Below are 19,918 nucleotides of genomic sequence, written 5' to 3' on the forward strand. Positions count from 1 at the left end.
CCTCCCTCTGACTCAGCCTTAGGCTGTGGGGGGGGGGGCAGTGAGAGAAGATGGGAGGGGGGATAAAGCTCTGGGTGTGGACAAGGACGACCTGGGGGTGCCAGACCAGGGCCTCTTCCAGAGGAGAACCCTGCCAGCTTGGTGTCCTGCAAACATGCAGACTGGACAGGGGGAGGCCTGGGGCGGGTGGGCCTGGCTCCCTGTGTGGGAGGAGCAGTGCCTCGCCCAGAAGGGGTACCAGTGGCAATGCCACCTTCCCTGTGAACCTGACTTGGCACAGGCCCTCACTCTGCCGCCTGCAGCAGGCACCCGTGGGTGTCCAGGGTCAGACCACCCAGGAGCTGCGTGCCTAGCAAGTCCCGCCTCCTCCTGGGCCTCAGCTTCCCCGGCTATGAGGTGGGCACTTGCTGTGCTATGTTCTGCCTGTCCTGGGGGCTGTAAGTCCAAGATCTAGGTATCAGCAGGGCCAGTTCCCCTGAGACCATGAGGGACAATCTGGGCCAGGCGTCCCCCCCAGCTCCTGGGGATTGCTGGTGGTACGTGGCTTGTAGAAGCATCTCCCCATCATCTATGCTTTCATGGTGTTCTCTCTGTGTGCGAGTCTGTCTTCAAACTTCCCCTTCTTACAAGGACACAGCCATACTGGGTTAGGGCCCCCCTTCTCCACTATGACCTCATCTTAACTTGATGATATCTGCAACAACCTTATTTCCAAATAAGGCCACAGTCTGAGGCACTGGGGGTCTTAGGACTCCAACATATGAATCTTGGGGGACACAATTGAACCCGTCACTCTCTCCTAACCCATGCCCGAAATGAAGCTGCTTGACCTGCAGAGGGGGTCAGAAAACAGAGGTTGTCTTGTCAAATCTCTTACGTATTAACCAAGAGCCCTAAATGCCGCTGTCTACCTTCTTCACGGATCATCTGTTGATCATGTGGCATTGAGTGCAGGCGTGGATGGGACGCTGATGCACTCCTCTAACTACATGTCCCGGGCATGTTCACCCCGAGCCTCAGTTTCCTCACCTGCAGAATGGGCGTGATGGTAGCACCTGCTCCTTCTCATTCCAGATAAATGACGGAATCCGCTGCCAAAGCTCAGCTCCTGATCATCACCACAAATGTTCCTTCATGCAGGGGGACAATTCCTGGGAATCTGACTTGCCAACCCCCCGACACCCCACTGCCCCAGCATGTCTTCCCCAAGATTTTCACATTTATTGCACAGGTGTTGGTGCTGAGACCCCAGCCAGGGGTGGGGGAGCAGAGACCCAGGCCACAGCCCTCTCCTGGGCTGGCCCACCAGGGACGGCTGCCTCCTGCAAAGTGTAGTAAGGGTGAGCACTCTGCCCTACCCTTTGGCTCTCACCTGGGCCTGCCCCAGGTGGCCCCGCCCACCACCAGTGCTGGGGAGCAGGTGGAGGGGCAGGGATGGCACGTGGTCCAAGATGAGCTTGGCGCCCTACTGGCTATAGACTCCAGCAAATGTTGCCTCGCTGAGCCTCGCTTTCTTAGGCAAAGACAGAAATGCTCAAGGCCCCGATGGCAGGTTGCAAGGATAAAGGGGTCCTGGGAGAGCCGTACCTGGCACACAGCACAGGTGCTCAAATGGTCCATGGAGAAGCACACAGCTTCACAATGGAGAGAGTTTTTTTGAGCTTTAAACAGAGTAAGCCTCTCTCTCTCTCTCTCTCTCTCTCTCTCTGTCTCTCTTTCCACCTGTGTGCATGCACACACATGCACAATACAGATATACCCAGGAACACAGACACGCACACACTCATGCATGTACACAGGGACACACACAGGAACACACACATACTGATGCCTACAGACACAGGAATTCACACATGTGCACACGCACACACACGCGCTCCCACATGCATCAGCCTGTTCTTTCCATCACACGGACCATCTATTGGTTTCAAAAAATAACAACTTTCAAAACCAGGAGATTAAATGCATGTTTAGCCCAATTTCTCAGAATACAGTCTTACAACTTAAAACAGTGATTCGGCACAGACTCTGCTTTCATCACAAGCAAATACGTTCAAGTAAAAACTGCAAGTGTTTCTTTTTCTTCAGGCTGCATTATAATCTATTAAATAACAACGTAGAATAAAATACTTTAATGTTTCAATTACTCAAACCCCCACGTGGTCCCCCAGCTGTGCTGCAGGGAGGCTCCCCGGTTGGCTAGGATCCCAAACTTCAGCTGGTCTCCCCTGTGGGCCGCCGGGGGCCCCTGGCCAGCGCAAACCCACAAGTGTCTTCCTTTAAAGCGGCACTTCCTCCCACTCCTGGCTTGGCCCCCAGTTTCAGTTTGATGGACCCTTGTTTGAGAGAATCAGGAAGAGCTGGGGATGTGTTCTGTTGGCCCTCGAAAGAGCATCAGCCCAGCAGCAGGAAAGGGGGCAGGGACGAGGGGAGAGTCAGCTTTGGAAACCTGCCATGCTGTGACGGTCAGCTATGAGAGTGGAGGCTCGGCCAGCGGCCGGTCCACACTGCCGGGCCAGCCATGGGTCTGGAAAGCGTGAGGCCTCTGCTCCCCTGGGCCGGGGCTAAGCATGGCCTCCCCGTCTCCTCTGCCGCTGAGCCTGCCGCCGTGGCTGGGCGCCCTTGCCCGGTGGCCTGGGCAGGCCCCCGCGGAGCCCAGCCGCGCTCTGGAGCAGCCGCACCATCTCGTGGTCCTTGTGGTCCAGCACACGGGGCAGGAAGAGCGAGGACTTCTGTGTGCGGCGCGTCTTGAAGCCCCTGCGGGGCCGGCCCTTACCGTTGACGGACACGTACCACAGTCTCTCGGCGCTGGGCTGGCGCCGGGCCCCTGGCCCGCTGGGCACCGTCGGGTACAGCCGGGAGGCGTATGTGTTATAACCCAGCTCGTGGATCCGCTCCACAAACTCGCACTCGGCGTTGTAGTTCTCCTGCGGGTGCAGGGCAAGACGCTGTGGTCAGTGGGTCAGCAGCGGGCCCGGGAGGCCACACAGAGGGGGCAAGGGGCACAGGGACCTCTCCTTCTCAACACGTCCCTTCCTCCTTTGCTCCTGCCCAGTCTGGCTGCATATCCTGCCCAGACACGTGCACTCTCACCCTCCACACCCTTGCCCAGGCCGTGCCCTCTGCCAGGTGTTGTGCTTCCTCCCACCCGTGTCTGGTGAACTTGGCCTTTGAGATTCAGCTCAAGTGTTTCTTCCTCTGATGTTTCTTGAGCACCTTGGGAAGCCTGGCTCGCCCTGTCTCCCGTCTCTGGTCCCCCAGCCTCCCACCCTCCTCCATGGGTACTTTGGAGAATGTCCCCAGCACAGGGACAACAGACACAGGGCCTGCCCGACCCAGGTGCCCTAAGTGCTGGCAGTATGGATGTCAGCAGGACTGGACATTTGGACAAAGGAAGTGGATGGCTCCCCAGAAGAAATCGCATAAACGAGAAGGAAAAAGAACATCAAAAGTGGAAGGAAGGGTAACACAGCCAGGTTTTTAACGAGCCTGTTACAGGTCGAGTTTGGGTCCCAGCTCTGGGCTTTGAACTCAGGGAGTCAGTTGGGGCCTCGCGGTCCCGGCACCCCAGGTTGAAGGACGGACGGAGCCGCATGGAAGAGAGCCAGGCACCCGGCTGGACTCGAGCTGGTACATGGCGCAGACCCTGCTCTGAGCACGCTGTGGCGTCAGTGGTCCCGCCACCAGCAGAGGTACAGGAGGTTGAGGTCGTCATTGGGGATGAATGGAACGTCTGTCACCCTGGGACAGGGTGGGGGATGTGGGTCCCTGCCCTCTGTGGGGAGGGCTCTGGAAGGACAGAGGTGAAAGCTTGGAACTGAAAGAGCTTTCCTCACAGGGACCCCTGTGGGGTCTCCTGGTCAGGGGTGATAAAGAGGGGGTATGCCTTAGGCTGACCCAGGTGTGGCTTCCATCCCAACCGTAGGTGGGTGGGTATGCCAAGGGCCACCCCCACAGTGCTTGACTCCTGGCAACATGCCAAGGGGCTGGGCTGGGGCCAGGGTAAGGTGGGCAGATGGACCTGGCCTCCTTCCCGGGACTGGCCCCAGGGCAGGAGGAAGAGACCCCCGGGGTTTGTCTCTGAGTACAGGTGGCCCACAGGGCCACAGGGTCATTCTCAGAGGTCACAGGTCCATTCTCAGAGGTCACAGGCTGGCAGGGGCCAGACCCATGAATTGGGCAATGTGTGACTGGAAGAACCAGGAAGGAAGACGTTTAAGCACAGAACACCTGTTTCCCAGTGGCATGGAAATCCAGAAGTGAGGGCTGAGGGTGTGGGGGGAGCCCTCTGGCTGAATCGGGGTGGGGGCTGCCTCGCCCCATAAGCCAAATCCCTCTTCTGTTCTCCCGCCACTCAGCAGTGGCTCAGAGATTGGATGCCCAAGACCAACCTCCGCACTTTAGAGATGGGGAAACTGAGGCCCAGGGTGGTCAAGTGCCTTGGCCATGGACATGCTCCCTACCTGTGCTCTACGATTGCTCACAGGCTGGCAACAGAAAGACGCTTGTCATTCAAGAGTGACAACTAGCTCCTGACTTACCAACATCCACACAATGGCCGGGTGACGAGGGGCACACACAGCCAGGTGGTCCGGCTAGTGACGGCCCCCTGTTCCAGGCTGCTTACCTCCTGAGGCCATTTGAGTAGCACTGATGTCCCTTGGCTAGCTTCATCCACTCCTGGGGACCCAATGACAGGCAACCCCTGCCTCAGTCCTCACACATCAACTCACGTCTGATGAGGGAGACGAGATAAAGACAGACTTGGTGAGAGAAGAGCCCTGGAGGACAGGACACAAAACACACAGCAGCCTGGCCTAACTGAAGGAAGGGTGCTAGCCGGGTGAGGAGAGGCAGGATCTCTCTAAACTAAGAGGCCAGCATGTGCAAAGGTCCAGTGGCAGCAGAGTGTGGCCACAACTGGAGGCCAGACTGGAGAGGCGAAAGCTGAGGGCTGAGCACAGCAGGAGGCAGGGCGACCACAGAGGGTTTTGGTCCCTGGCCTAGGGGTGGGTTCTTAGCTGGATGGGGCATGTATCAGGGCTCCGTTTCCAAATGCCCACTCTGCCGTGCTGAGCCCAGGCCTCAGCTTCTCTTAGGAAGTCCCAGGTATGTGGGTGCTGAGTACCTCTGTGTGCAAGGAGAGGTGGCCTGCAGTTTGGGCAGGAGGGGAACTCGCAGGAAGGTCCCTGAGATCTGACAGGCATGGTTAAGTGATGCAAAGACGGTTCCCTTACCAGAGAGGGACCCTGGATCTCCCGCACTGGACAAGGAGGAACACAGTGGGTTCTGGGGGGTGGAATGTGGACCCCAAGGCTTCCTGTGGCAGGGAGATCAGTCTGAGTGCCAGTCACTGCAGGGTCTGCTTCACCGAGTGCTGTCGGCTTCCCTGGGTGGGGTAACTGGGCGTCAGGGCACCCGGACAAGACGATCAGCACGGCTCTGAGACACAGCTTCTCACTGAGCGTGAGCCCTTCAGAGCCCTGGATGGGCCACTTCCCTTCCTTGAGACTCACTCTTTCCTTCTTTAAGACAAGCGCTTTAAAACGCGGTTGCAAGTGACCGACCGTTTAAAAGTGTTGCTTTGGGCCCAGCCCGGTGGCTCAGGCGGTTAGAGCTCCGTGCTCCTAATGCCAAAGGCTGCAGATTCAATTCCCACATGGGCCAGTGGGCTCTCAACCACAAGGTTGCCGGTTCAATTCCTCGAGTCCCACAAGGAATGGTGGGCTGCGCCCCCTGTAACTAGCAATGGCAACTGGACCTGGAGCTGAGCTGTGCCCTCCACAACTAGATTGAAACTACTTGACTTGGAGCTGATGGGTCCTGGAAAAACACACTTGAAATAAATTTTTAAAAGTTAAAAAAAAAGAAAAGAAAAACTCAGACCGAACCCTGGGCCGAGGGCATGTCCTTATAAACCACAATTGGTGTTTGGAGATGCTAGAAGCACATACAGAGGAGGCTGGGCCCCAGTGGGTCCTCCTCTCAGACACAGCGTCGATCACATGGCCCCGGGGTCAGAAGTGCCGTCCAACTTTTGCATTTCCTTTAGCAAAATAATCTGCGATGAAGTAACGCGCATAAGGCAAGTTTTTCTGCAACTCTTCTTGATCACGCTTTGCCTGACTGCAAAGGGGGCAGGGAGATGGCGGTGTGTTTCCCCTGCAAACACTGAACGGAGGGACGTAACTGTGGGGAGATGGTCCTTGGGCTGCATCGTCGAGGTTACGTGTGGATGGAAGACTTTTCATGGCCCAAGAAGGTATCAGCTGAATTGCATGTAATGACTAGTTGGAGGCAGCACATTTCCTAATTCTATGTATTTTACTCCATGTAGTCCCCGCCCCTACCCTTGGGGAACACACCCACAGAGTCATGGGACCCCTTTTTGCTGTGGAAGCCCAGGCGGTGGATAGACTGGGTTCCAAGCCTGCCTGCCGACAACACGTCCCGTCTCCCTTCCTCTGGGTCCCGCCTAAGAACTTTCTGCCCTTGGGGAGAACTGGCCATGCCTCCCCTTGCTTCATTCTCTCCTCGCTCCCAGGAGAGCTATGGGTGAGCCCACAGGGGAGCTCTTGTGCAGTACACACCCTTGGTTTGCTTGGGCCCACTTATTTCAGTGGAAACTTGAGGGACACTCTCTCCACTATCCTCTGCTACCTTGAGGGAAGAGCAATAGCGGTGACCACAAAATGTTTGGAGAAACATTTTCAAATCAACAGCACTGGACAACGGAAGACATGTCTAACTCCCAGTGTGAACCTCCCTGTGGAATGTGCTCCAAGTCACTCAAGTTGGCAGCTGCCTCTGCCAAAAGCTGCCCAAAGAGCCCTAGGTGTGGAGTCCCCGGGGCTGGCTCATGTCCTCCACATCCCTGGGCAAAGCACTGTACTGCCCATGGGCCCTCTGTCCCCTGATGTGACGTCCAGGGGAGCTGGCTGCTCCATCCGTGCCTGCACACAGAAGGACTGGACTTACCGAAGCGTAGAGCCGTCCCCTCTTGTTCATGGCCAGGTACCGTCCGGAGAACAGCCCCTTGATGGCCACAACGCCCACCTCCACGGCCGTTATCTCCAGGATACCTGGGAAGAGTTGGGAATGCATATCACTCCCTCAGCTTCCTAGAGCACAAGGGACAGGGCTGAGCGCCCACGGGCCCTGTCCAAAGCTGAAACACACACCCAAGAGGGGTGACTTCGGAAATTCAGGGGAAAAAGAAATTACCGGACAGGAGGTGAAGGCGCTGGAGCATCAGGAAAGGCTTCTCCAAGGAGAAAAATCCAAAATGGGGCGGGGGTATAACACAGCTAACATTTCTACATGCTGACTTGGTGCCAGGTACCCTGTTTTTGCAGGCCATGGAGCTCATTGGAGACTTTCAACAGCTTTGCCAGAGAGTTTTCATGAAACTGCTGACATCGAGTGACTTGCCCAAGCCCGCACGCGTGTTTGAGCTGGGATTCAAGGCAGGGCTGCAGACACCAGGCTGAACTGCCAGTTCTCCGGTGCCCATGGAATACGCGAGTAGGGAAAGCTGGGGGCCCTGATTGAAGCAGGTTGATAATATAACCCATATACAGCACCTTGAGGGTGTCACCCAAACCCGCTGGCATTGGACCTGCGCGGGAGATAATTACCCAGTGATGTGGGAGGGATACACCCCGTTGGCAGGAGGCCAGGTTAGACCCTGCAACTCACAAAGGGAAGTGGGCAGGGCTCACCCACTCCCCACTCGGGGGGTAAGAAAGTTTAAATCTCCCCTAACGCCTTTCCTTCTGGACACAAGAGCACTTTTTCACGGGGACCTGCAACAAAGGCTGGGGTGGGGCCATTGTCCCCTGAGAACTGCTCCAAGGGGAACTGGGGCACAGGGGAACTCTCCAGGGTATGCTTCTCCCCTGCCTGGCCCCCAGCACGGCAGTGATCACAGAGCTCAGATGCCGGCCGCTGGAGGCTTGGCCCAGGGTGCGAGGGTGCAGCCTGTGTCCCTGGGACCCACGCAGACTGGGAGGATTCCACAGCGCCCGCCGGCGGACCAGAGAAGCCTATACGGGACGCGAGCGGCTGCAGGTGCGCGCCCTACTCCGTCTCCGTGCTCCCAGCTTTGGTTGCCCTAAGAATTTTGATGCTCTGCGACTCCAGGGGGAGACTGGATTCAGAGAGAAGCCGGGTGTCCCTGCGAGTCTAGCGCGGGCGCTTCCGTGGCTGGGCCCTGCGCACTGGGACGCCTTGGCGACAGCTGGTCTCCACCGTGCGGCTCCAGAGGCGCCCTCCGAAAACGCCCTCGCAAGGCTGAGGCTTTCCTCGAGGAAGGAGCGGTTTCTCGCCAATGCCTTGAATCCACCGCACAGCTTCCTGCACCAGGGCGGAGGCCAAGCGCCGCGCATCTCATCGGAAGACCCCCGAGGCCCCGGCCATACTCCCACGCTCCCCACTGCAGTCCTGCCAGGCCCGGAGCTCGGGTCTCCTGCTCTCCAGCGATAGGAGCCGCATCGAGTCCCCCTCGCTCTGCGCTTCTCGCAGGAGGGAGGCTCAGGCACAAGCTTGGGTGCCGGGGGCCGGAGGAGCCAAACGCGGGAGCCTTGCGGTACTTCGGCTCAAATACAGTCCAGGCCACGGGTCCTGGCTGCGGGACGGGGTGAGGGTGTCTCTGTGCCCCCAGGCCCAAGCGGACGACTCTCGGTACTCCTAACTCCTATCCCGAGGCCCCCACCCGGCGGCGGGGGCACCCACCCTGGTGGTCGCTCAGCGGCCAAGGGCGGATGAGGGAGGGCTGCGTGTTCTGCCCGTGGAAATGGCGGTCTTATAGGTGGCAGCCGCGGCCGGGGATCCCGGCTCTGCCGGGGCGAGCATCTTCCACGCGGACGCAGAGGCGCGGGGCGGCCACCTGGGCGGCCGAGAGCAGGGGGGCAGAGGGGACGGCGGGGCGCCCCGGGGTTGGCAGGAGGAGAAGTCGTCAAAATAATAAAGAGGATGATAAATGCCTTGTCCGGTGCCTTTTCTCCAAAAACCTCAAAGGGCTCAAACTTGTCAGGGCCACCGAACTCAGCCGAGTGGGGAGCCCAGAGCCGCCTACCGCGCGCCCCTTCTGACCAGCGGGAGGGGCGGGGGGGCATGCAGACTCCGCCAGGCCAACTCGCTGGGACAGCGGCCAGTGGCTGCCCGCGCCCCCTGCGGACGTGAGCCCTACCCCATCCCAGCTCCTCTCGCGCTCTTCTCCTAGACGTGGAGGGAAACCCGGGGACCCCGGCTGCCTCCCTTTGGCCGCGAGGAGTGGTCCGCTTTCCCCGGCACCCTTCGAGTACCGACCCCTCCTGGGCACCGCTCCTCCCCGGGGGCCCGAGCCGCGGCGCCGCGGGACCGGACACTCACTGTAGGCGCTGTTTTCCAGGCTGCCGTTGACGCGGCCGCTCGGGTGCAGCTGGAGGTGGTACTTGGTGGCGCAGTAGAGCTTGCGGCGCCGGGGCGCCCCGCCGAGGTGTTCATAGACGCCGCCGCGGCCGCCCGCATCGCGCCGCAGCCTCGCCCCGGGGCCCGCGGGCCAGCCGGGCTCCAGCAGGCTTAGCAGCAGAAGCCAAATCAGGCCCATCGTGGCATCGCGCCCGCTCCGCGGCGGCGGCGGCTGCAGGCGAGCGTGGCGCCCATGGAAGGGGCGACAGCGGAGCCGGGCGAGGCGCGTGGAGCCGGCTCCCGCGCCTGGCGGTGCCGACTCCGGCTCCGCAGAAAGGGGGGGAGGAGAGAGAATAAATTTTAGAGAGAGTGTGGGAGCACGCGCGATCTGCTGGGTCAGGGAAGCACAGGGTTTCGGACCCCCTTCGTGTATAGGCCTCAGCCTCCTTCCCTGACGTCCTTTTGGGAAGACCAGAAGAATCCTATGGAAGAAACTCTGGGTTTGCAGCCTTGCTTGTGCTCCAGTGGTGCCCTAGGATAACTTTCGATGCTGCCCACTGTGGGCCAGCCTGTGCCCGCCTCCAGGTCTGCTTGGCCCTGGGACTGGGAGAGGAGCGGCCGTAGAGCAGGCTCCGAGAACGGCGGGAAGCCAGGAGGGCAGGGGGTCTACTGGCTTAGTTCACTGTTGTACCCTCAGTTCCTAGACAGTGCCTAGCACACAGTACCCCCTCAGTACCTACTCCTGGAATGAATGAATGAATGAATGAATGAATGAATGAATGAATGAATGAATAAACGGCTCAGCCACTTCCTTGCCATGTGGCTTTGGCCACGTAGCATTGCTCTGCTGAGATGCTGGCTCCTCGTGTATAAAATGCCTCAAATATAGTGAGACAGTCTCAGTAAAGTTACCGCAGCAAAGGTCCCTGACGCCTGTCAGCGCAGAACAGGCCCAGCAATAGGGGACCACTGTTTACTGTGCAAACTGCGATGCCTTTGAGAGTGAACTAGGGCACTATTAACAGTTACGCTGGGACAGTGGGCACCCATGGCTTTAGGTCCCTTCCAGTGTGTGTTTTCCGAGGCAGCAAAACTCCCTGGGCTGTGGGTTCTTCTCCCCTGTGGGCCACCCTGAAATCAGGGGGTGTTGTCTAAAACCCAAAGCTGCCTTCCCTCCCACCCTGCACCAGGCCCTGCGGCAGCCCCAGCCTTTGCTGGTGTTGGGGAGCACTCGCCCACTCCCCTACCCGTAGTCCACTGCCCACAAGCTCTCCTTCCAAGGCTCCAGTCCTCTGTTCACCCACCCACTGAGGCCCTCATCTTCACCTAACTCTCTCTGACCCCCAATCTTCCCTGACCCAGGAAGGCCCCTGCCCCCCACCCCCCAGGGCCTGGGCTTGGCTCCGGACATCGGACATTGCTGGGCTGCCAGGCCTCAGAGGTTTGGTCTCAGCTGAGGGAGGGGTACCTAATTTCCTGGCATCTTCCTGGCAGGGCAGGGAATCTCATTCACGAAGCCCTCCTTGGCTGGGCTGGGCTGAGGCACCCACACAACCCACACCCCGGTGACCTCCACCCCTCCCCCCAGCACGGAACCAGGTGGGGGGGTGTAATGTGGTAATAGCGGACCCTCTTAATTGCTTCCAAATGGTCACTGTAACCATTTGACTAATTGGTCTCTTCCAGACCCTGGCCTGGACACCCCCGGGCCTGGCCCCAGCCCGCCTCACCAGCAGTCCTGAGACCTCTGCTCTGGGTGCCCCCACCCCCAAATCCCCTTCCAGACTTATCGGGTACCTGGGTGACACCCTGTGACCCCGCCCTCAGGTCCAGGCCTCACACCTCCAGCCCCTTCCCCTGGAGAGGGAGCCAGGGAAGGGGACAGGACAGAGAACAGTGTCCTGTGATGTGGTCCCAGCCTGCCACCAGGGGTGACTATCAGATGTGGTGCTGGCTCCAGGCCCCAAAGTTACTCTAATTGCGCTCCCAAGAGCAGCCCAGGAGAGAGCCCAGGCCCACAGTGTGCCAGCCCGGATCCATCAGCCCTGAAATCCTATGGGCAGCTCTGCCCAGCCCCACCTTACAGAGGAGAAAGGGAGGCCCAGAGAGGTGCATGCACACAGCTGGCAGGTGAGGCAAGGCACCTGGGAGGGCTGTCTCTGCCTCAGCTTGGCCACCTGGTCCTTTGACCCTGAAAAGCTGTGGGGTCCAGAGCCTAAGCAGAGAATCTTTGCTCTCAGCCTCTGCTTTTGCTTCAGGCAACGTTAGAAGCCTCGAGCCACAGGCATGGGACCTGAAGGCAGGATTTCCAGGCAGAGGCCAGCCAGTTCTCCTCTGGGTAGATGGTGCCTCTGGGTAGACCTTGTCTGGCCACCCTCCCCAGACAAGTCCACCCCACTCCTAAGGGCAGAGCCCGGTTTCATCACCAGACAGGAGCTTACTGGTTGTGGGGGCACAGTTCCCTCGTGGGGTGCTCCTGAATGGCACCCAGCTAGCGGCTTCCTTAGTGCCAAATATCCCAGGAACCCTGGGCCAGAGAGGGGGTAGGGCCGCTGGCTCCTGTGGGGACTTGAACACTGCCTGTACCCAAGGAGAGTGAGGGCTGCTAGGCCCGGAGAGGAGTGGGGACCCCCTTATCCTAGATGCCAGAGGAGCTTGGGTTGGGTCCAGCTCTAGATCTGACATTGCAGGCCAGGAGTACCCCAAGTGCACAGTGGCTCACCGAGGGGGCAAATGAGACACCCAGAAGGGTGTCTTGCAATCTGAGGGCCTAAGGGTGTGACCACCTAAGCTGAGGCTTTTTAAAATTATATTTATTTGTATGTTAAAAACAATTGTTTTTTAATTAAAGCTTATTGGGGTGACAATTGTTAGTAAAGTTACATAGATTTCAGGTGTACAATTCTGTAATACATCATCTGTATATCACATTGTGTGTTCACTGTATGTTTTAAATTTTAAAGAGCTTTACTGAGATATAATATACGTGAATATAATTCACTCGTTTAAAGTGTACAAATTCAATGGCTTTTAATGTATTCACAGACTGTGCAGCCATCACCTTTCATAATTTGGCAACCTTTAAATCCCCCGGAAAAGAAGCCTCTACCCTTTAGCTATCTCTCCCCACTCGTTCCCCCTCAGCCCGAAGCAATACTATTTACTTTCTGACTCTATGGATTTTCCTGGTCTGGGCATTCCATACAGATGGAAGCACACAATATGTGTCCTTTGTGTCCGGCTTCCTTCACTCAGCATGTTTGGAGGTTCATCCATGTTGCAGCAGGTGTGTCGGAGCTTCTTTCCTTTTCATGGCCGAGTAAAGTTCCACTGAGTGGATGGACCATACTTTGTATATCCATCCATCTGCTGATGGACCTTTGGGTTTTCCCTACTATTTGGCTCCAGGCTGAGTCTTACAGGAGGAGGAGGAACACTCAGGATTGGGGGGGCGGAGGGGACAGGGACACAAATCTCGAGCTGCCCTCCTTCCTCCCCGCAAGTCCAAGGGCAGCCTTCAGCCTCTCTGCCCTCCCCTTGGTGCCTGGCATTAGGCCATGCATGGACTAGCAGACATGACCAGCAGTGTGGCCCCTGGAGATGGTGGCCTGTGACTTTGACCTTTGGCACGTGGCCAGACCTCTGTGTGCCTCAATGTCCTCACCTGGGACAGGAGTGACAGTAAATCCCACTGCTCGTCCTGGGTCTGAGGATTCAAGGAGTGAGCACACAGATCAGGGCCTGCGGGAAGCAGTCGACTCACCCTCAGTGACTATGGCCCCGGGCAGGAGCCAGCATCTCCAGACCATCTTGAAATGTGGGGGGAAGGGCAGGATGTGGTGAGGGCTACACGAGTCAGCTCAGCTGCTGTAACAAATGCCACAGTGTGGGGTGTAAACCACTGACACTCACTGTCCCCAGTCCTGGAGGCTGGAGTCCGAGGGCCAGGTGTCGGCAGGGCTGGTTCTGAGGCCTCTGTCCTCAGCCTGTAGACGGCGGTCCCTCTGTGCGTGTCTGTGTCCTGCTCTCTTGTTATAAGGACCCCAGTCATATGGGAGTAGGGCCCACCCCAGTGACCTCATTTTAACTTATTTACCGCTTTAAAGATCCTCTCTCCAAATACGGTCACATTCTGAGGTCCTGGGGGTTATGACTTGAATATAAGAATTGGGGTGGGGGGACACAACTCAGCCCATAATAAGTGCTAACAATGTGCCTCAGGCCTGCAGATGGGGTGGGGTGGGGGCTGGGGCTGCGGTTTGCACCCCCCTCGATTGTGGCACGGCAGAGCTTCATAAGAGCTACGGAAGCAAACCCACCCTCACAAAATCACCCCTGCCCCCCGTCCCCAGCCCAGCCTTTACACATTCCTGTCACTCCACCTGGGGTACCCTTGGCCCTTTCCTTCTAGAAACTCCTGCTGTTCCTGCAAGACCCAATGCATCACACCTGGAAGCTCCCACCTCCCCAGGCCAAGGAGTCTCCCCCTCCCCCCGCGTGCCATCCGTACCCCAGATGTGTTGGTTCCAGGGAGGAGAGCCAGGGCCAAAGGGCTGTCCGGGCCCTGCTGGGCCATGTGACCTGGAGTGGCCTGCATCCCTGTGACCAGCCATAGGCACTCAGGCTGCAGGGGCTGGTGTTCCCTCCGCTTCTCTTGATGAGGTCTGAGGATGCTGGCCCGGCCAATTGGGTGGACCAACCTCGGACCACATCGTTGACCAGGGGTGCACTTCCGTCTTCTCACTCTGTGTCAGGCCCAGCTCCTCCCACCCCACAAACCAGAGGCAAGCCCTTCAGATGTGGCTGCCCCAAGCGCCCCCTTGATTTCATGACTGTGACTGTGAGGGAAGCTGTTCAGCCACCTGGCTGCCCTAGGATGCAACCCTGTGGCCGGAAGCCCCAGGCCAGCAAAGGGGTTAGGGGGCCAGGTCAGGAAGCAGCTGGCTGGGCACACGCTTGCTTTTGTTAATAAGAAACGGTTCTCATTCCCCCACTTCAAGAGGCCGGAGAAACCGAAGAGACTGCTCACCTCCCACAGACTCAGCTGATGGCCTTCCTCACCCGCCCGTCCAGCTGCCCTCATCAACAGAGCAAGACAGGTTCCCAGGGGTTGCCTGCCTCCACCTCCATCACTGCCAGCTGCCAAGCCAATGCCAGTATTGCTGTCAAGCCTGCTGTAGACTCCATTCTTGACCTGTGCTGCACCCCGTCACCTGTGGGGTGAAGGCCATGCCCCTCGCTTGCCCTTGGACATGGTCTGGCTCCTGCCCACCTGTCCGGCTGCTTCTCCCCCACACAGCATGCAGGCCCTTGACCATCAAAGTGAAGTCGTCACAGAACCCGTGGAGTGTGCCCCATGTTGGGGCCTCTGCATTGCTTGTCCCCACTGCTCACAGCGCCCTGTCCCCTCCCCTGCTCCCATTTTGGGCTTGTCTACATTGTTTTTGGCTATCCAGCTGAGACAGTCCCTCCTCAAAGGGGGTGTAAAGGGGGTGTCCCTGCACCCCCTCCCTTCCCACACTACCCAGCTGGGTCAGGGGTCCCTCTCCTGGCTCTCTGTGTCCATCTCACTTCTGAGCCGTGAGCTCCCAAGGAGGCAGGACGGCTCTGCTTTTCTCTGTTTCTTCAGTGCCCCCCTTGCCCCGCCCCCAGCTTGGCCTGAGCCAATCCCTTGTAGATTATGAATGGTGAATGAATGAATGAATGAATGAATGACATCTTCCTACGATCCCTTGACCTGATAATGTTGGTCATTTGAATTAAAAAAATGGAGAAAAGCAGGTCCTAATGTGGGTCCTGACGCTGCTGGTATATAGGGAGCAGAGGACAAAACAGCAACATCCCTTCTCACCACCTGGCCCGGTGGGGTGGCCCATGTAGAGTCCCTGTTTTCAACAGGGATGGAGAAGAATTTCTGGAACATTTTCATTTGGCAAAACTCAAATGCTGTGGTCACACAATAGCATGCAGCCGTCGCCATGGTTGTTGGGTGGCCTGGAAGGGAAACGGCAAGGCAGCAACAGTGTGGAGAGGGCAACCCCTTGTGTGACCTGCTGGGTTCCCGTCTAGATTGCGCCACTTGCTACCTGGGGAAGGAGGTACACCGAAGGGGTGAAAAGGAATTTTCCCTTCTACACTTCGTTGTTGTTTTGAATTTTACTGCCTGTGTGTATTGCTTTGGGGGTTCATCAGGGACACCCTCCAGCTGGGGCAGAGGCGCCAGGACGACGACCAGGACCAACGTCCATCCACCTGCAGAGATGAGACGGAAGGAAGCGGATGGGGGCAGTGACTTCCCACTCTGTGCACTGGACACGCTCTTTTTCCTCTGACAGCAGCTCCGCTGTACGGAGGCTACGACTCGTAGAAGGCCAGGTGGCACGAACGACCTTAGGTGGACATCTCAGCATAAACATGTGCCCACCTGCCCCCCCCCCCCCCCCGCCCCACAGCCTTGGAATAATGACGCTTGTGTAGAACTGACAGGGCAGGCAGACTCCTTGGAGACCCCAGGCCCCAGACCTGCTCTCCCATCTTGCACACAAAAAACTGACGCTGCAAGATGGAATTGGACCCAACTCGACAGCCGACAGCCGGTGGACAGAGGGACGGGCTTAAGTAAAGCCCCCACTTGACTTAAGAGGGGAAGTCGGGTTCCACGTAGCCATGGCCACTGTCTGTTTGAAGCCTGAACAATGCAGCTAATTGGCCTCAACATTTTTCTCTCTTGAATTTTAAATCCTTTTAGCAACAGATTATGGGACAATGGGCCGAGTTCACGGGAGCGCCATTAGGCTGGCGGGAAGCGCAGGCTGGGCCATGGCTGGGCGAGCCTCTTTACTGGGTTATTTGGTGGTGCCGTGTGCCTGTCCTGGGGACGTGCATGCAGATGTAAGAGGATCTCTGAGCCACAGTGGCATTTTCATTACGGCTGCCCTCACAAAGGAGCCTTTCCCTGGGCTCAGGGCCCACGATCCAGAAGGTTCTTAGTCTGCTCTTCGGCTCTCTTGCTCTAGGTGAAAAGCAGGCACCAGAATCAAAGTCAAACACCCCTGACCTTTGCCCCGCACGCAGCACTTGTCCCCAGGGAGAGGCTCTTTTGGGCTCTGGGCCTGGGTTGGGCTGCACTGCTCTCCCAGCCCTCCTGCGTTTGGTCCCTTTTGTCCCTGCAGCTTTTGATCTCACCTGCCTGTCACGGGGAAGAACTGCCCTCTCCCCATTAGCCTGCAAATTGGCAGCAATTGCCCCCCAGACACCCCTTTCCCTGACTGGCAAGGCCCGCCCCAAAGCCGCCTCCAGGGTGCTGGGGTCATGGCATGGGGTGGGGAACTCTGGGCCCCATCAAACCAGATCTAGGAAAGAATTCTGCCCAGAGTCCTAAGCCTCTTCCCACTGCTTCCCATACGAGTGTGGGGTTCACAGGAGGGTTTGGGGAGCACGGATCCCCTAAAACAGATCTCCTGGTAAAGGCAGAAGAGGAAACACTTTGTCCCACAGCGGTGCACCCCTCCGGTGGCTTCCGTCTTTCCCTGGCGGCTTTGTAGCCTCATTTGCAAAACTGCGATTTACTCAGCTGCGTTTTCATCACCGCTGATGAGCTTTTAAATACAATCTGCCTTGTACCCAGACAAAGCCAAATTTTGACAACTTGGCACCGCAGCAAAGAGAGACACAGGTTCCCCCTGCTCTATCTGGTGCCTTGGCCAGCGTCTGGGGGGTGGTCTGAAGGGGCTGCACACCTTGCCCGGTCCTTGCTGGGGCAGGCATGGGACTCTCCGGCCAATACCTGGCACTTGCCACGGTGCCGACACACAGCCCCATTTGTTTTTATAGCACCTTTATTGAGCTGTAACTCAGATACCACACCGTTCACCCATTTATGGTGTGCGATTTGGTGGGTTTAGGGTGTTCAGTGCATGCAGCTATCGCATCAACATTAGAACATTTTATTCACCCCTCAAACGCCCTCCACCCGTGAGCAGTCACTTCCTTTTCTCCTAAATTCTCCGGCCACCAGTCACCACTCATCTATTTCCTACCTGTATGGATTTGCCTGTTCTGCAAATTTTATAGAAATGGACAACACGATAGGTGGTCTTCTGTGACAGGCCAAACCTAGTCTTGAAACAAAGAAAGGGGACGCTCCCCTTCCCATCTTAGCACCTATGAGCCACTCACAGGTGGCAGGCAGTAGGGTGGCAGGGCCCCAGGGCCCGCCTGGTATGGAGACAAGTGGCATTTTGGCCACTTCTTTTGCACTAGACCCTGAAAAACAGTGGTCTGGTCAGAGACCTTTAGGGCGGGGCTGGCCATTTCAGGCCAGGCTGGCTGAATTCCAAAGGAAAGCACAGAAATAGTCCTAATAGTGAGCACAGTAAGAGTCCCTGCCTGCCCTGCGCCCGAACCGGTGTGGACTTCCATCACCTTATTCTCACATCTGTGCTCTGCCCACAGCTGGGCTCCCTCCTCAGCAGGCTTAGGCCAGGAGTCCAGGTTGTTGTCCCAGACGCAAGGAGCCTCTTCTTCTGTCCCCCTGCCCACATTCCCCAGCACCTCCTCTTTCCAAATCCAGAAGCTGGGAAATGAGGAAACCTTCACCCAGTGTTCGCATCTGAAAAATGGGCACATCAGCAGCGCCCTCGTGAGGCTGTTGTTAGAATTGCAGCGCTGGGGAGGCACTCAGCAAGCACCTGCTCTCTCTGCTCTGGTTTCCTTTTCCCTCTCTCCCCTCACCTTTCAGCGTTGGTCGCCTCTCACTGCAGCCACATTGCCTCTAACATAACTGTACTGTGTGAGCCACGGCTGTGACTGTCAGACCCGCCGGCACCGCCCCACGCCCAGGGAAGCCGGGAGCTTCTCTATGGCTTCTGTCTCCCAGCTGCCCCAGTGCCACTCCAGCATCTGCTGAGGTTGGGACTCTACAAATCCACCTTTCCCAGAGCGAAACCAACCGGAGGGCCAAAATTCATTGGCCCTGTGCCTTGGAAAACCACCGACATCTCCAGATGTCCCTCCTGCTTCCCTCCACCTCTCTGCCTCCCTCCTTCTGCCTTCCCACCCACAAGTTTCAGGTTGCCAGGTTGGTTTTACATCTAGAGTCTGGGATGCAGACCTTACAAGCCGTCCTCATTCCTAGCCCTTATAGACAAGAGGCAGAGAGCAACCACAGGCCCTCACTGGCCCCAGAGGAGCTCAGAACCTTTTGTGATGGACGCCTGACAGACCAGGGGGAGGAGAAGGGGGACCCCACCCTGTAGAAGGGCCGGCTTCTCCAACTTGCAACTAGACCACCCTCATGCACTTTTATCTCTCTGATTTTTACTTTCTGCTTTCAATCCGCTGTTGGATGCAGGGAGTGGCCTTAGCTTCCCACAGGCCATCTCTGTTCTGAGATGTAACCCCACTGCGGGCCTTGGGATGGGGAAAGGACAGGAAAGCCAGAGGAGCCAGAAGCTGGACTGGTGTGTGAGGACCCAGATCCCAGGACCTGTCCCCACATGCCTGGAAGGCGCAGGACCATCTGGGAGGACGCCCGGGAAGGAACTGCCTTTCTCATCACAAACCTCTGTAAATGTGTCCTCAACACATCGGACCTTAATTCCTTCCCTAAAGAGAGTTTGTGCAGAGCCAGTCAGCACCTGTCTCTGCCCATCTTCCTGGGATGACTCTGCAGGGTGCCACCTGTTAAAATAGCCTCAGGAGTGTTTGTTCAAACCACTGGTGACTCAACTGTGTAATTGAAATCAGACAGAGCAGACCTTGAGGCCACTGACACCACCTGGAGACCGCACTTATCGCAGGGTCCTCCGAAGGCACATGGTTTGAGGAGCCACTGCCATCTTCATGACAAGTGCCCTGGCTTCAGCTGCTTCCAAGGGTCTAAGAAGATTCCCCAGGCCAATCTGACACCTACCAGGTATGGGAATTGCCATCTTAGACCATCTGTGAGACCAAACTACAGCCTGATAGTTCCTCTGTTAAAATGCTGTCGTTCGTGCACATACTCACTCATTCATTCAGCCACGTTTTGAGGTCCGGCTTCGTGCCAGGCTGTGAGCTGAGGACGCGGTGATGAGCAGGACTCATTGCTTTCCTGGGGAAAGGTGGGGGTGTGGAGACCCAACAAACAGCTACAACCAGGGAAAATGTGGGTGACAAAGGTGAGTGACGCATCCAGGCCACATGGGCTTGGGCAGGGTGAGGAAGCAGCCCTGCTCCCCTCGTGCTGGCCAGCTTTGGACCTTCACTTAACCATTCAGCAAGCATGGTGGGTCCCCCGATACTCCAGGTCTCTCAACTGTCATTTTCCCCCAAATTGTTCCATGTTTGGGCCGTGCCTTCCTTTTCCTGCCCACTCTCTGTTTACTCGCGTCCAAGTTCAGTGCAACAGACAGTGTAGAGAGTAGCTGCTCCATTTCACAGACGAGGAAACTGAGGCCCAGAAAGTAATGGGTGTGCTCACTGCGGTGAGTGGATGAGTACCATCAACCAGAAAGGAAACCAGACAATGCTCTTCTTCTGCTTGGGA

At 57.4% G+C, this 19,918-nt stretch overlaps 1 protein-coding gene across 1 annotated transcript; it reads right to left on the minus strand.

Annotated features, from left to right (window-relative positions):
* Nucleotides 1-2,022: 2,022 nt before the first annotated feature.
* Nucleotides 2,023-9,710, minus strand: FGF3 (fibroblast growth factor 3). The gene is made up of 3 exons (XM_019755612.2): nucleotides 9,373-9,710; nucleotides 6,979-7,082; nucleotides 2,023-2,927 (listed from the first exon to the last, which is right to left on the minus strand). The coding sequence occupies exons 1-3, from the start codon at nucleotides 9,587-9,589 to the stop codon at nucleotides 2,565-2,567; spliced, it is 684 nt and encodes a 227-aa protein (XP_019611171.1). The 5' UTR covers nucleotides 9,590-9,710; the 3' UTR covers nucleotides 2,023-2,564.
* Nucleotides 9,711-19,918: the final 10,208 nt, after the last annotated feature.

The sequence above is a fragment of the Rhinolophus sinicus genome, linkage group LG06 (assembly GCF_036562045.2).
Source record: "Rhinolophus sinicus isolate RSC01 linkage group LG06, ASM3656204v1, whole genome shotgun sequence".
In the NCBI taxonomy this organism is placed as follows: domain Eukaryota; kingdom Metazoa; phylum Chordata; class Mammalia; order Chiroptera; family Rhinolophidae; genus Rhinolophus; species Rhinolophus sinicus.